We start from the raw sequence: 15,029 nt of genomic DNA, 5'->3' as shown, positions 1-15,029 counted from the left end.
GCCGATGATTTTGTTTTATTACCTTTATCTGTATGTAAGTGTAGGTATTATTTAAACCTGTGCAATTTTTACGTCAAACGTACTATGATGTCACATTGTTATTAACTGTGGTAGTGTATTGCTTTTATAAAATATTTTTTTCTTACGTTAGCCATGCAGGCGAGCGCTGTTGGAAAAATATTTATTTTACGTAAATAAAGTCACTAGAAAAATGGAACAAATGAAAGTTAATTCACCTAAGCTTTTTGTGTGCACTGCCATAGAAAACAAAGATGAAATAGAAGAGGTATTTTTTACTTTTATTACCAACAAAGATTCATTTGGTCAGCCATGTCGATTTTATTTTCGTATCGAGTCCGTGGCGGCGCTGCAATGTGGCGCGAATATTTAATTTCCTATAGTCGAATACATTTTTTTTTCCTGGTTCTATTAACTTGGTGTAGGTTTAAGATATTGCGTCATAATGATTTTTATTCCAATATTTTACTTATTTCAGAGGTACGAGAAAGCTTACATCAATTTTCAATCGCTAGTTGCCGACTGTAGTGAAAAAGAAGCTCATGACGCACTTAACAATGCAGTTTGTAAAAACCATGAAGATATATCACTTGGAATGCTCATGTCAATTCTTACAGAACCTCAGAATTCAACTAAATGTTATAGAGACCTAACACTTATTACAAGAGATGGATTTACCTGTGTTCTTAATAATTTGTCAAATTTAATACTTGAAAGATATTTAAAATTTCAAGACACAACACGAAACCAATTATTGTGGCTTGTAAAGGAAATGATAAGAAATTCTGTTTCTGGAGTAGATAGTGTTTGTTGGAATTTAATGCGTTATGCTTCTGGGGGAGATATAACACCAAAAAATATTTTTTTAGTGGAATCACTACTGGACATTTACATAGATAATAAATCATGGCTAGATAAATATCCAGTATTAATATGTATGGTTGTGTATACATATATGAGATTAATAGAAGATCATAATGTACCACATTTAATGGCTCTCAGACAAAAGGAAGTCAACTTTGTTATATCATTAATAAGAGAACATTTTGATGAAATTTTAAGTTTGGGTAGAGATTTGGTTCGTTTACTTCAAAATGTTGCAAGGATTCCTGAATTTAATCAACTTTGGCAAGATATTCTTCTGAACCCTAAAACTTTATCACCAACATTTACAAATGTATTGCAATTATTACAAACAAGAACATCCAGAAGATATTTACAATCAAGGCTTACTCCTGACATGGAGCGTAAATTGGTATTTTTAACATCACAGGTCCGATTTGGGCACCATAAAAAATATCAAGAATGGTTCCAAAGACAATATCTTGCTACCCCTGAATCTCAATCATTACGTAGTGATATGATTCGCTTCATTGTGGGCGTGATTCATCCTACGAATGAATTACTCTGTTCTGACATCATTCCAAGATGGGCAGTCATTGGATGGCTTTTAACAACATGTACATCAAATGTAGCAGCATCTAATGCTAAATTGGCACTATTCTATGATTGGCTCTTTTATGACCCTGAAAAAGACAATATAATGAATATAGAGCCTGCAATCTTGGTCATGCATCATTCCATGAGATCTCATCCAGCCGTCACAGCAACATTACTTGATTTCTTATGTCGTATAATACCCAACTTTTATCCATCATTTTCTGATAAGGTACGACAAGGCATTTTCAATTCCTTACAGCAAATCATTGAAAAAAGAGTGCTTCCAAACCTACAGCCGTTGTTTGATTCACCAAAATTAGATCGCGAACTACGCACAACGGTAAGGGATACTTTCAAAGAGTTCTGCAGTAATGGAGAAGGGATGTCAGGTTTAAGAGAGGAAGGTATTGAAGACTTACCTAGAGGCGGTCCGGATGAACCAGCTTTCTCCGATGACGAAGAAGAAACCACACCAATTATAGCAGAAGATACAGATGATGATGACTTGCCACTATCCGAGGTTCGTGCTCGAGAGCGACCTGAGCTGGCCGCGGCTCTTCCATCAGCTTTGAGACCCTTCGCAGAAACACTTTTGGATGAAAGAACTGCCACTGCTGCCACAGCCCTTCTCAATGCGTGCACACCTCCGATGCCTACGCCAATAGCACTTGCGGATTTATTTGTTGCAGTATTACAAGATTTACCTCCACTTAAAATCAGTGCAAACCCTACACCATCTGAACTTGATTTAACTTTGAGTTCGCCAATATTTTCCATGTTCGAACTGCTTTTTGCAAATTCGAATGACTCTAAACGAAAATTAATTTTAGAGACATTTAAAGAAATACACGCACAAAATTCCGTTCCCAGTGTAGGCTTTTCCTTACTGTTCTATTTAAAAATATGTTACGAAAAAGATCGGCGCGCGGAACGTGATCCTGCCAAAAAGAGAAATGTTAAGTTTAAAATGGACATTTATAAGACATATTGTAGTAATTTAGAACTTAAAATTGTTGAATGTTTAGTTAATGATTTTGAGAAATGCCAAGAATGTGATTCTAACATATTAGTATGGTTAATATCGGATGTATATAGGGAATTTAAAGATCAAGTTCAAAATCATATCAAATTATTGCATATAATTGTTTCAACAATCGATGCAGGGCAATTGCAAAGGCTAGTGTGTCTAACATTACAAGGTAACTTGATGATGTTCAAAACTGACGATTTTACGACAATGCTTACAACAAGCTTGAATTGGGAGACATTTGAGCAATATTGTCTGTGGCAATTGCTTACCGCACACGAAATATCTGTCGAAGATGTACTTCCGATAATTCCAAAATTATCGTATAGAGAGCATGCAGAGGCCCTGACATCTGTTTTATTAATGTTAAAGCAAGAAAAGCCGACGCAAGAGGTGGTCAGACAAATGTTCTGCCGGACGGTGGACGATGAAGACACTTTTGTGGTGTCCACTGTCATGTATTGGTGTCAGGATTATGAGGAAAAAGTAGCAGATCTATTAGCGGTACTATTGAGCACACGATATCCGGGTACGAGTCCGAATAAAAGAAAACGTCCTGGTAAACACACTATTCCACCAAATGCGCCGCCTTCAGCTGAATTAGTAAGTATTATGGACATACATATCCGAATAATTTAGTGGTAACAGTTTTTATAACAAATAAGGATAGAATCAAAGATTCAAAGTGTTGAAACCATATTGTTTTCATAATCGGAAATAATTTCATACGTAACGGCTCTTTAACATCGTCGGCCTAATAAAGTTTTAACTTTTAAAAATGTTTACGTAAAATTTCATAGCAAAAACAGGCAAAGAATTACTTAGTTGTTACGAGTAATTATATGACGCACCAAAATATGTTACAAACTATGTATTAAACACTCCTAATAAAACATTTTTTTAAGGTTTTGGGTCACTTGGAGCAAATAAGAATATGCTGTGTAGAACAAGACGATATGTCAATTTTCAAAACTGAATGTTTGCAAAAAGCGTTACAGCACTCGCAATCAAATAGCAACGATAACTTAAAGGTATATTACTACCCCTTTACGTATTTTATACAGCCTTTCTCGATAAATCTACTACCCTTAAATAATTTATCAATTGAAACCAGTACTTGCTGAGACTAACGCATCAACACTAACGCCTCGGCTTTACAATATTTTTTAAGCCGTTCAATGGGGCAGACACATTCCTGTTTCATAAATATTTATTACGTGATTTGAGGTATAAATTGCTTTCAAAGCTAAAATTATTGTTTTGTCGAGATTCGAACCTACGACCTCTTCGTCTGTACTTTAATCGAATATATGATACGCTCATCGTTTAAGCATGGCATAAAAAATTACTTAAAATTTTTGGATAAGATAAAATACTTTCACACTCGCTAATAAAGATCATTCCAAAAAAAATCGAAGCTGAATACTCTATAAAGTGAATAATGAACTAATCCTGTGTTTGGAGTTCAGTACTATAGAAATATATTTTCTAAATAATAATTAGTTGCTCAGTTGAGAATTGTATTATACATATTAAACCAAAAATATTTTGATTAAGTACAATTCAAGTAAAATTCTCTTTTCTTTTTTGAGTTGATAAAAATATTATTTGAATATTTTATACTAATTCTACAATAACTATTTTAATCAATGTTTTTCTAAATAATTTCAGAGACAGTATATGGATTTGTTTTCTTTGGCCTGGGAGGATGAACTACCAATGCTAAGGCGGGCAAGGAAGATGGCTTCCAACTCAATGCCACTCAACCAGAACTTAGTCTCATCAAATGAGGATAGTGAGGTACCTTCATTGCTTAATTACCTGTCATGTAAGGGTTTATAGATCATAAAATATTCTATGTGAAAATGAAATAAGTTCGGCTAATATATCAATACCGAGGTATGCTAACAGGACATCAAACGTACGACGTACGTTGATCCAGTCGAACAATAACCATAAATAAGACTTGTACAGGTGAATAAGTAATATTTTAGCGTCGACCATTATGTTGTGACAAAAAAATCTCAAAATTATCTATATGCGGAATTAAATATTACATAAAATTTTCTGTTCTAAAAATCTGAGAACTTAGCAGAACTTTACGTTGGTGTTTTCATGAAATTGTTTACGTAATTTATTTTATTAACAATTCGTATAATATTTACATTCCTGTATAGCGAACCATTAAAGAATTTGTATTCTATCCAAAAGTGTATTTATTAATTTCATTATTTCTGCTACTGCTAGAAGATTTGAATAGAAATTGTATGTGTATATTATAGCAATTGTTATAAAATATTAAGGATTATACACTGAAAACTTGGTCAATTTTTTCTAATTTAAATAAATTATTTTCAGGAGGAAGAAATCGTCAAACCGAAGCAAGCAAAGCGTAGAAAGAAAGCAATATCAGATAGTGATTGACATATATCCAGTAAGAATTATGGCAATTTTAAACACCAAAGTGCGGCGCGTAAATACTTTTTAAAGTGAGTGTTACCTAACAGTACATGGTTGAATTCTAAGGCCTGTTATTAAGTTCTGTCAGTAACTTCCATAAATCTTCACTAATTGTTTATTAATTTTATAACTTAGACTTTGTTTGCCACAAAACTGGTACAAATATGTAAATAAGTATGGGTGGATAGAATTTCCAAGATGGCCATGGTCAAGTTTCGATGTTTCAAAATGAACTTTGTGTATGAGTTTTGAGTAGGTCGGATTGTCTCAAGTGAATTTTAAATGGATAGAAATAAATACTTAACATGTCTGTGAGTACTGATATTTCAACTCCAAAAAAGTTATATAAAAATAATTATATTATTACATGCATGTAAACTATGTTGACAAGAAATTTACGCCTTAAACATTAACCCTTATGTTAACATAACTTAAAACAATCAACCTTAAGTATATGTATATATAATTATTGACTATGAAATCTATTGAATCATTAGAATTGGTTAGTTTCCAATATGGATAATATTTTTTATTATACTGACAACTTTTAATTCATCTTATGACATAAAAACGCAAACTATATCTCCAAAAATAATAAGATATGAATATTGCATTTATAATATGCATAAAATTTTACTATGGGCCTTAGAAAAATACATTCCTTTGTTTTTTTTTTATTTATCAGAAACCTGTACTTCAGAAACTAATGTTGCTTATTGGTAAATGGAGAGATCATATGAAAGTCTATTATATATTAAAATTTTCACTATTATACATCATATTACTGTGTAATATTAATGTTATCTTAAGCCACCTAGTATTAATGTTTTTATAAATTTATGCTTTTTACAGTGGCAAGTGACACAGTCTGTGGCATTTTAATTTTATGTACATGTAATAGTTGTTTTAGCATTAAGTATACATTTGAAAATTAACTATAGGTAATTTCAGCCAATGATCAGGTGATGGTAAATATTACCTTTATTTTATTGTAAATTTTGACACCATCTTGTAGTCATTGTAAAATATATTGTTATACAGATTATTTTTATGTTTCGCGTGTATAGTGTTGGACTTATTTTAAGTGTAAGGTACACGACCAAGAATTTAAGCAAAAAAATGTTATATGCAATTTTCGAAATACATTTTACACTAGGTTCAATAAAGTATTTCCCCATATAAGTGGATGTTTTTTATTGAATTACATTTTGATATACATAAAGTTTTCCATTTCTTCCCATAAATTAACAAATAAGATTAAAATAAAAAATAGGTTTTGAACCATTAAAAAAAACAATTAAACATCTATAATAAAACATTTTTAGAAACTGAAACATTCAAGAGCAAGTTTTTAAATTAAAACCCTCACAACAATAACTAAACAAATATAGTTTATTTATATTTTTAAGAATTTGTATAATCTGTAAATGGACAAAATAGTATTAATTGGAAACAATATTTTCTTGGCTGTTATGAAAATGGGATATATAATATAGTATAAATTGTATATAGGTAACTAAACAGTACACCAGCAGAACACAATTGTTGAGGGATTTTCAACATTGCTATAACTATGTTAACTAAAGTTGTTTCCCCTGTTTAAACCTATGCCTAGCCTGTGCCTTGCTATATTTTTTCTTTTCTGGTAGTACATTTTCTTTTTCAGATTGTTCATTTGTAGCTGAAAATAAAGAAACAATTGTACTTAGAACTAAGAATGTGCAACTAATTATATGTCCAATACACATTTGTTAAGAATTACTGTTTTGAAGGTTATATTTTTACCTAAATCTGGTGGTGGCTGCAAAGATTTTCCTGCACTCCAAGCAGTCATAAGTGTTGATGTCTTTCCTATTGCAAATCCTATTCCAGAAAGAGCTATTGAAAAGGCTACCATACTTAAAGGATTCTGAGAAAAGAAACAAGGAGTTTAATTAGACAGTTATTTTTAAGTTGATTATTTCAATTAACTTACTGTTAATGTTGGATTTGCAGTCAATGTGTAATCCAATATGACTACTCCAATACCTATAATAAGTCCCACAATTGTACAGATCCAGATCACATTTTGATTACCTAAAACAAATGACCTATGATATACCTATCTTCGAAATATTAATCCAAATACGAACAATAAGTTACTAATAATAGTTACCCTTTAATTTATTTTTCTGTACTTCAGTAACATCTCTTATAAACTCCATTAACTTAGTATTATGAGGTTCAAGCTGTAAGGCTCTTGTGTAGGATATAATAGCCTCATCATACAATCCACTAGCAGCTTCAACTTCAGCCCGACGAAAGTAACCCTAAGTCATAGGTAGGACAATCATTAAAATCTTGTACTAGGCACGATTTGGTGTTAACATGGCAATTGAATTATGTTAATATATAAAAGATAGGAATATTATTTTTTTAATTTCATTCCAGATTTTTAAAATATTTACCTTTGCCCAGTGTGGTTGTAGTTTTATGGTTTCATTAGCATCTTGTAAAGACAGATAATGTTGATCCAATTTGAGAAAAGCAAATGATCTGTTACTGTATAACACATAGTTATTAGGATCCATTTTTATTGCTTGCGTGTAATGTAGGACAGCTTCTATGTATTTCTCATTTTTAACACATTCATTACCCTTATTTTTAAGTTCTTCAGCAGATAATTTAACAGTTTCACTCTTGGAATCCATTGTGATATGTGGTATTAACAAAATTTAGCTTTGAAGTACTTACTTCTCTATATTTAAAACTTATTGAGCACTTTAGGGAAGCCACTGACTGCAATACTTGAAAACTAAATTAGTTTTTAATTAAATTTATAGAGCTTGACGAAAATTATGAACTTGGATTTTTGTTTATTTGAATGACTTGAAAACAAGTCACTGCTCATCACAATAAGCATCTAACAGTATAATATAACACAGGGGTTTATTAGAGTATCTAGTATCTACTACTACTAATTAAAAAATCTATTTCAGTAAATACTAATATTAGCATATAAAAGGGGTTATAATTAATTTTTCATTTAATTATTCATCACGTGAAAGTCATGATTAAAAAAATATTTCAATATGATTTTAGTTTCAACACTTGTCAATTGTCAGTGGACAATTTGCTGATTATAAATTAAAGATCTCAGAACAGACACTTAGAAATATGTCAACATTCGTGATTAAATCATCGAATGTCAACAGTCAATATCACAATTATATTATGACTATTTATTGTTCACTTGTAGTCACTAGTCAATTTAAAAAATTATACGCGAAAAGAGTGAAAACTGAAAACACTTAGGTTACGGAGTCTCGACTCGGGTTGTTCTTCTGCATTTATATTTTATTAACGATGGGATTAAAAGAAGCTATCATCTACTTAGACAATCAGTGGAACACATACTATGCTGGCCAAACTGTGAATGGAAGAATAGAGTATGTCTTCGATACTCCTAAAAAAGTTAGAGGTGAGATCCCATCACTGTGTTATGTGTTTGTACTGAGATGACTCACGTCGAGTTTTATAAGCTAGAATCTAGATCTGTTTGTTCCGGACGTGAATACAATAAAGTCTATATTTTTTGTTTATTTTAAGGAATACACGTAAATATTAAAGGTGAAGCACATACAGAGTGGAGTGAAAGTAAACAGGAAGAGGATACTGATGGTAAAAGTCAGTCATCAGAAACTCTTCATACAGGCAAGGAGGAGTATTTTCAAATTTCTTACTATCTTTTGGGAAATAACACTGGTAAGACAAGGAGAATTTACCTTATAGAGTAAGATTTGTAAGATTAACAAAACAATTGTATAAATTTCAACAGGAAATGAAATTGAGATACCTCCTGGAAAACAAATATATAATTTTACGTGTACTTTACCACCTGTTCTCCCGTCATCCTTTGAAGGAGAGTATGGATATGTGCGATATACAGTTAAAGTCACTCTGGATCGCCCGTGGAAGTTTGATCAAGAGACAAAAATGGCTTTTACTGTTATTAATGCATTGGATTTAAATCTTAATCCATCTTATAGAGTAAGTACCTAGAAATGACTAAATTATATCAAACAGAGCCCTAACAGTATTATCCTAAGAAGTCAACATAGTTATTCAATAAGTTTTACTTACATTTAACTTTTTGATAACATAACATTTTTAGGAGCCTTTGCATTTTCAAATGGAGAAGACATTCTGTTGCTTTTGTTGTGCATCACCACCGCTTTGTGTGGATATAAGGGCACCTGTCACAGGATATTGTCCTGGACAAGTTATTCCTTTAACTATTGACATTGAGAATAAGAGTAATGTACAAGTACACCTTGTGAAAGTATTCTTGAGAAAGGTATGACTACTTCCTGGCAAGGTAACCATTGAATATTAATTAGTATAGTCTACAATTTGTGGTTTGTCTATGTGTTATGTGTAATAAGTATCAATCAGTATGAAAATTTAGAACACACATTCTTGTAGCTGTAGTAATATTAGAAGTTCTTATATTTGTAGGTATTTTATGTATATGTTTTTTAAAATATCTTTTATATCCTCAAAAAATAAACCAATTCTTAATTTACCCAAATCATTGTAGAATTTGTAAAAAGTTTCTGTTTGAGTTAATAGTGTACTCCCCACAAAAATGTTTTTATTAACATTTAGTGTATTAGATATTGTAAATACATAATTACACAATTTTTCAGGTAGCGACATATAGAGCTACATCCCCAAGCAATGTTACAAAAAAATGTAAAGATATTATTTTAACAATTCAAGAGGGTCCAGCACCAGCCGGGACCACAAAACATTGGAACTTGAATATGGAGATTCCTCCCATTCCGCCTTCTAATCTTGTTAATTGTAGCATTATTGATTTGGATTATGATGTGAAGGTAATTCGGAAAAAAAATGTTGTGACTTTAAGGGAGATTAATGAACAATAACACCTCATAATGTAATAGATGGTATAAATTTTACACATATACAGATAAATTTTATTAGAAATTACATACCAGCAAGAAAAAAAACAAAAGTGAGGACCAAAAATCTAAGTAAAACAGCAAAAATAAAAACCCAAGTTAAACTAAAATTTAATTATTACTAAGAACGTATAAACATTTATATCCCAATGTTTTATTTTATGTTATAACTAAGTTGTTTTTGTACAAATTCAAAATGACGTAATATTCATTTTCTTATTCTTCTAATATTCTTCTCCACTGGTACACGCGACCGCGTCTTGTGTCGGCGACAAGGACTAATGGTTTATTATTAATTTATATGGAATACAAAACAAACCCTTTAACCGCGACAAGTTTTATCTTCTGCTAACAATTGTTTGTTTGTTAAAGTTTGAGTCGATCTTAATCCTTTCCCGGAGGCTGGGATAATAAGAATATATTTTTTTAATCCTCCCATACTTAACTGTTGTATAACTTTTTTCTTGCTATGGATAAATATAAATACTTGAGAATCAGTTCAGTATAGTGATTGTAATTTCTTGAACCATGTGTTTTTTTTAGTCTATAGTGGTTTTACTATATATAATAAAAATTATGATTGCAGTGAAGCGAGGATATCTAAAACCGAATAACGTTATTTGATGTGTATTTTTTTTAATATTCTAAATTATACAGTGAACCCAGGTGCCTAGTAACAATCGCATGTGTAATTTCTATAAATTGTAGAAATTTAAAAAAAAAAATGGGTGTCAAATGTACTTTCTAAGAATCCAGTTAGGCACACACATATTTATTTATTTATTTATTCCAGTAATTAAAGTAAAGTATGTTATTCTTTAACTGACTTTATACTGTACTGATATGCAGGTCGAATGTGTTGTATCAGGAATGCATATAAACCTGAAAGACAAGAAGTATATTACTATTGGAACGGTTCCATTAATGGGTGTTGGGGCAACTCCATCTGCGCCAATACTCTCTGAAGGGGGTAATCAACCTGCTGTTTTACCAGTTTCTCCTGGAGAATCTGTTCAGCCCTCAGTAAGTTGTTAACTCTTAAACACATTTGTATCAGTAAATTGTTTACTGAAAATGAAATGTTCATAATGTGCATTAAACTGCTTCGTACCGCCATGTTTTTTTCTATATTTTTGGATTGCTAGATAAAATACTCTTTTACTTGAGAAACAGTTCAGCAATTCTCTATGATAAAAATGTTGTTGTTAAGCCGGTTGTTGTTGCAAATTGTTGAAACACTTGTTTACTTTATTAATCAAATAAATTAATAGAACCTCATTTGTTTTTGGTGTTTACTATATGAGGATGTGAAACTCTCCTCTCTAACTATGTTTTTAATGTTATTATTAGATTTAGATAGAAAGTTAAAATATTTTACAGGCGCCAGGAGGTGAAGGTCCTGGTGGTTGGGTTGCCCCGGGATCTACGCCTATGCAGCCACCTTACCAGTCGCTGTATCCTGCCTTGTGTAAGTATTACCTTGCCTTAGACAAAGTTGCCATGTACTTTTTTGTAAAATATTTTATCGCCCATTTCATTATTTTTTGTGACGGTGTCGATTAAGAAATATAAAACTTTTTCATAATCCATGTGTTTAGGGAGCGTTGGAGTATAACGTATTTCATTTTTTTAAGATTTTAGATCCTATCTGTGTAACGTACCGTAACGGTGACGCCGGCGCATAGAGACGGAATGAGTGCAGCTCTCTCTTTTCAAAAATAAAAAATTATACGTAACGCGTTGTTTTAACCCGCCCTTGTAACGCACCGTAACATTTTACAAAACCCCCCCTAAATTGCGTTACGTAATACTTTTACGTACGTACGTTACGTAATACAATTTATTAGAAATATGTATAAAACGATTTTTACAAAAATCGGGCGGCATTATCGCTATTCAGCAATCTCTTCCAGGCAACATTAATAATAGAAGACACCAATATAAAAAATGGGGAGGAAGTACAAATAAATATTTAAAAGCTGGAAGATGAATACAGACAAATTAACTAAATGTAAAGGGAAATATTAAATTTATAAAAAAATTCATTTTTTTATTACAAAATGATTTTATTTAACAATGAAATAATAATCGACCAAAAATGATAATTAACACCACTAACAGTCGAAACTAATACATAGAACTACGACTAACACAAACCAAAATGTCTGTCACTCCGAGAGCCAAATGCAGAATACCCCGAAATCCGAATGACCGAATCCGCTGTTCCACTCCTTTTTCCTAACCTCTCACTCGGTCCGGCTTGCTAGGTGGGGATTTTTTCTAAGAATATGATAATAATTTGACCTTGCTATTCACGACTGTTGTAAAGCACTCGATGGCCAACTTAGTTATGTTGTATCAGAAATACAAAAAAAAACTTTAATATGACAAAAACCTATATATTTGTTATTTATATATACGTCTCCCGTAAATGATAAATAATGTCGTAATGAGTAAGCAGGAAAAAGTGTATAATGTCAATTGAAGCTTCAACAAATTATATTTCAGTATAAAACAGTCATCATTGTTAAAACGTAAACAAGTGCGATTAGGAAGGGCATTTGAGTTAGTAGAGTGATTAGCACCTTTATCTAAATTTTCATTTAGTCTGTTCATGTCTTACTTATTTGTATTTGTTCAATGAGGCTATTTCAGTACTATCTAATAAAAAACAAAAATATTTTTATTCATCAGGTAAACAATTAAACTTATGTACGTCACAAAAATTAAATTAATTGTGAATTTACATTTACTGCCAGTTCTCAAATCAAGGGCGTAGAACGAAAGAAAAGAACTGGCAAATAACGAATGCTCGCGATAGATGAGCCTTGATTTTTTATTTTATATTCCATACAAAAACTTTTTCTATTGCTTTATTACGATTATAATGTATTTCTCTTACTTAGTGCATAGCTTCTTCAAGTAGCAACATGTAAGAGCGTGAATACGGATTTTCTTAGTATTGCCTTCAACTCTCTTTATGCACCTAACCATTCAATGTTTGGTCATACTGATGACTTCGCACTAAACCATTTCATAAATTTTCAGCCGCCCCCGTCTACAGAGAGTCCCCGTACGGACGGAATATACAGGACCGTAATGAAACCCAGCACATGGCTATCACAGGACCTGCTAAGTTTGCGCCCTACTACCCTACGTATGCAGCAGTTCAACCACCTCCACTACCACAGTAAAACACCTGATAATATGCGAAGATTAAGAAAACTAAAATGAAAACTATCACTTACATTCTGTTTACTCTCAACATGTTATTATTATGAATACTTGTATACATGTCGCAGTAATATAGTTAAATCAGAGAGATAATTGAATCTCTAGAATCTAGACAGTTAGTTCAAGATCGACATTCAATCAAGTCGATAGCATTTTAGTCGAAAACGTTTAACTATCTGTCTGACCAAAAGTGAGTGTGTTGATTAATAATGTAAAACAAAATGGCGGTCACAACAACAGCTGATTTTAGAGACTTTCTTTTGGCAAACGTCGGTCTGTTGTGTGAGTGGTTTTTTGTTTCAAATTGTGGTCTTTGGTGACAGACGGTGGCTATGATTATTTCGGTGTGATCGTGAAGAACTGAGAGCTTGGAAAATCCTGTATTGTGTTTTATTATAAATGGGTAGGCTAGTCTTGTTGCCTAGGAACGTTTCGTTCAGTCACTTGTCTTACGAAACTTTAGCAACTTGATTGAATATCGATCTTTAATGAACTGTCTATAGATTCAAATTACTCTCTGATTTAACTACTTTACTGCGACATACAGATTATTTTAAAGCTTTTGTATTTAGGTCGGAGTAATATTATATTTAATTAACTGTTTATTCATGTTTTTTATACTTTTTGTGTTGGCCTCGTGGCTTGAGCGACTTTCCTATTAAGAGAAAAAAGATAACGACAGAGATACAAATCTGAAGACCAATTATTGTATATTTATGTTGGTATTTAAAAAAATATTGTAGGTTTTACTCGGCTTATAACTAGGCTTTGGTGCTATATTGAGGCTTCTTTAAAGAATCTCTTATCTGCTGTTATGAGCCATATTTGAAATCTCATTTTAACCAAGGTTATATTTAGCTAAACATTTATAACTTATTAATTGGGACTTTAAAGGCATAAATGGTTGCATTAATTTTAATGATAATAATTAATACATAAATAACTTAGGGTGAGATTGCTTACTTCGGTAGAGACGCGAGACACGAGACGTTTCGTTCGATTGTGATTTGTCTAACGGACGATGATGTATAATGTCGCGTGTCAACGCGTATCGTGATAGAGACTAGAGATGTCAATAGACTAGAGATGCGCACGATCGTGTTTTTTTTACATTCTTAACATGGATGTGACAAACTAAAACGGTAGACAAAACACATGCGTCGTGATGGGTTAAATGGTAAAATGATTTGTTTATCTGTGATTAAACTTTAAATAAGTTACGAGAATTTTGGTCCCACTTGGAATGCATTTGACATTTTGCAACCATATAAGCCTTACAAGTCTAGATTTTATTCTTAATAATTTATTACTGTTATATGAATTATATTTTATTGAATCTATTATTTTTTACATATTTTGATATGTTCTATATAAAAATGTAACTGCCTAATTCAGTGTTTTATTTTAATTAACTGACTAGAAACCTATGACTATGGTTTTGTTGTGTCGGGGCCCTGTTTCTTCTGGATATCAATGAAAAAATAGTGTCATTTTATGGATGATTGCATAAATAGGTATGACTTGAAAACTCTTGTTCTACCGCAGGTTGAAACCAACTTGACACGAGTTATTAATTCCATGGCGATTATAGGTAGAACGTCTTGATTTTTCATAAAATTTAACAGATCCAAATCATCCTCACGATTATTATTTAAATTCCTTAATTCTTATATTTTCCTTTTGGAAAAGTGCCATTTTTTTACGATTTGAAATTGCTACTTTGTAGTGTTTGAAGTGCTATTATGATTATTGATCTTAATTATATAATTCTCTTGCTTAGGGAACAGTTCGTCCAAGTATGAAAAAATGTGAAGCAGGGCCTAAGCTAGGGCCATTAAAGAAAAGCTCAATCGCTTGCAATACCTTGTCTATTGTGGATAATATAT

The 15,029-nt window shown here is 31.8% G+C and overlaps 3 protein-coding genes across 3 annotated transcripts; 2 read left to right on the top strand and 1 right to left on the bottom strand.

Moving 5' to 3' along the window:
• The first annotated feature begins 102 nt into the window (after positions 1–102).
• Positions 103–6,127, top strand: LOC111004440 (integrator complex subunit 3 homolog). The gene is made up of 5 exons (XM_022275473.2): positions 103–286; positions 497–3,088; positions 3,391–3,516; positions 4,157–4,285; positions 4,844–6,127. The coding sequence occupies exons 1-5, from the start codon at positions 212–214 to the stop codon at positions 4,907–4,909; spliced, it is 2,988 nt and encodes a 995-aa protein (XP_022131165.2). The 5' UTR covers positions 103–211; the 3' UTR covers positions 4,910–6,127.
• Positions 6,121–7,986, bottom strand: LOC111004439 (STI1-like protein). Its single transcript, XM_022275472.2, has 5 exons — positions 7,393–7,986; positions 7,101–7,254; positions 6,921–7,021; positions 6,731–6,854; positions 6,121–6,626 (listed from the first exon to the last, which is right to left on the bottom strand). The coding sequence occupies exons 1-5, from the start codon at positions 7,633–7,635 to the stop codon at positions 6,526–6,528; spliced, it is 723 nt and encodes a 240-aa protein (XP_022131164.2). The 5' UTR covers positions 7,636–7,986; the 3' UTR covers positions 6,121–6,525.
• A 220-nt stretch (positions 7,987–8,206) lies between these two features.
• LOC111004453 (arrestin domain-containing protein 17) lies at positions 8,207–13,846 on the top strand. Its single transcript, XM_022275486.2, has 8 exons — positions 8,207–8,405; positions 8,534–8,689; positions 8,763–8,974; positions 9,099–9,281; positions 9,634–9,822; positions 10,759–10,932; positions 11,290–11,377; positions 12,958–13,846. The coding sequence occupies exons 1-8, from the start codon at positions 8,291–8,293 to the stop codon at positions 13,101–13,103; spliced, it is 1,263 nt and encodes a 420-aa protein (XP_022131178.2). The 5' UTR covers positions 8,207–8,290; the 3' UTR covers positions 13,104–13,846.
• The last annotated feature ends 1,183 nt before the right edge of the window (positions 13,847–15,029 follow it).

This window comes from Pieris rapae, chromosome 5 (assembly GCF_905147795.1).
Source record: "Pieris rapae chromosome 5, ilPieRapa1.1, whole genome shotgun sequence".
Classification (NCBI taxonomy): domain Eukaryota; kingdom Metazoa; phylum Arthropoda; class Insecta; order Lepidoptera; family Pieridae; genus Pieris; species Pieris rapae.
This window is presented reverse-complemented; position numbering and strand designations above follow the sequence as displayed.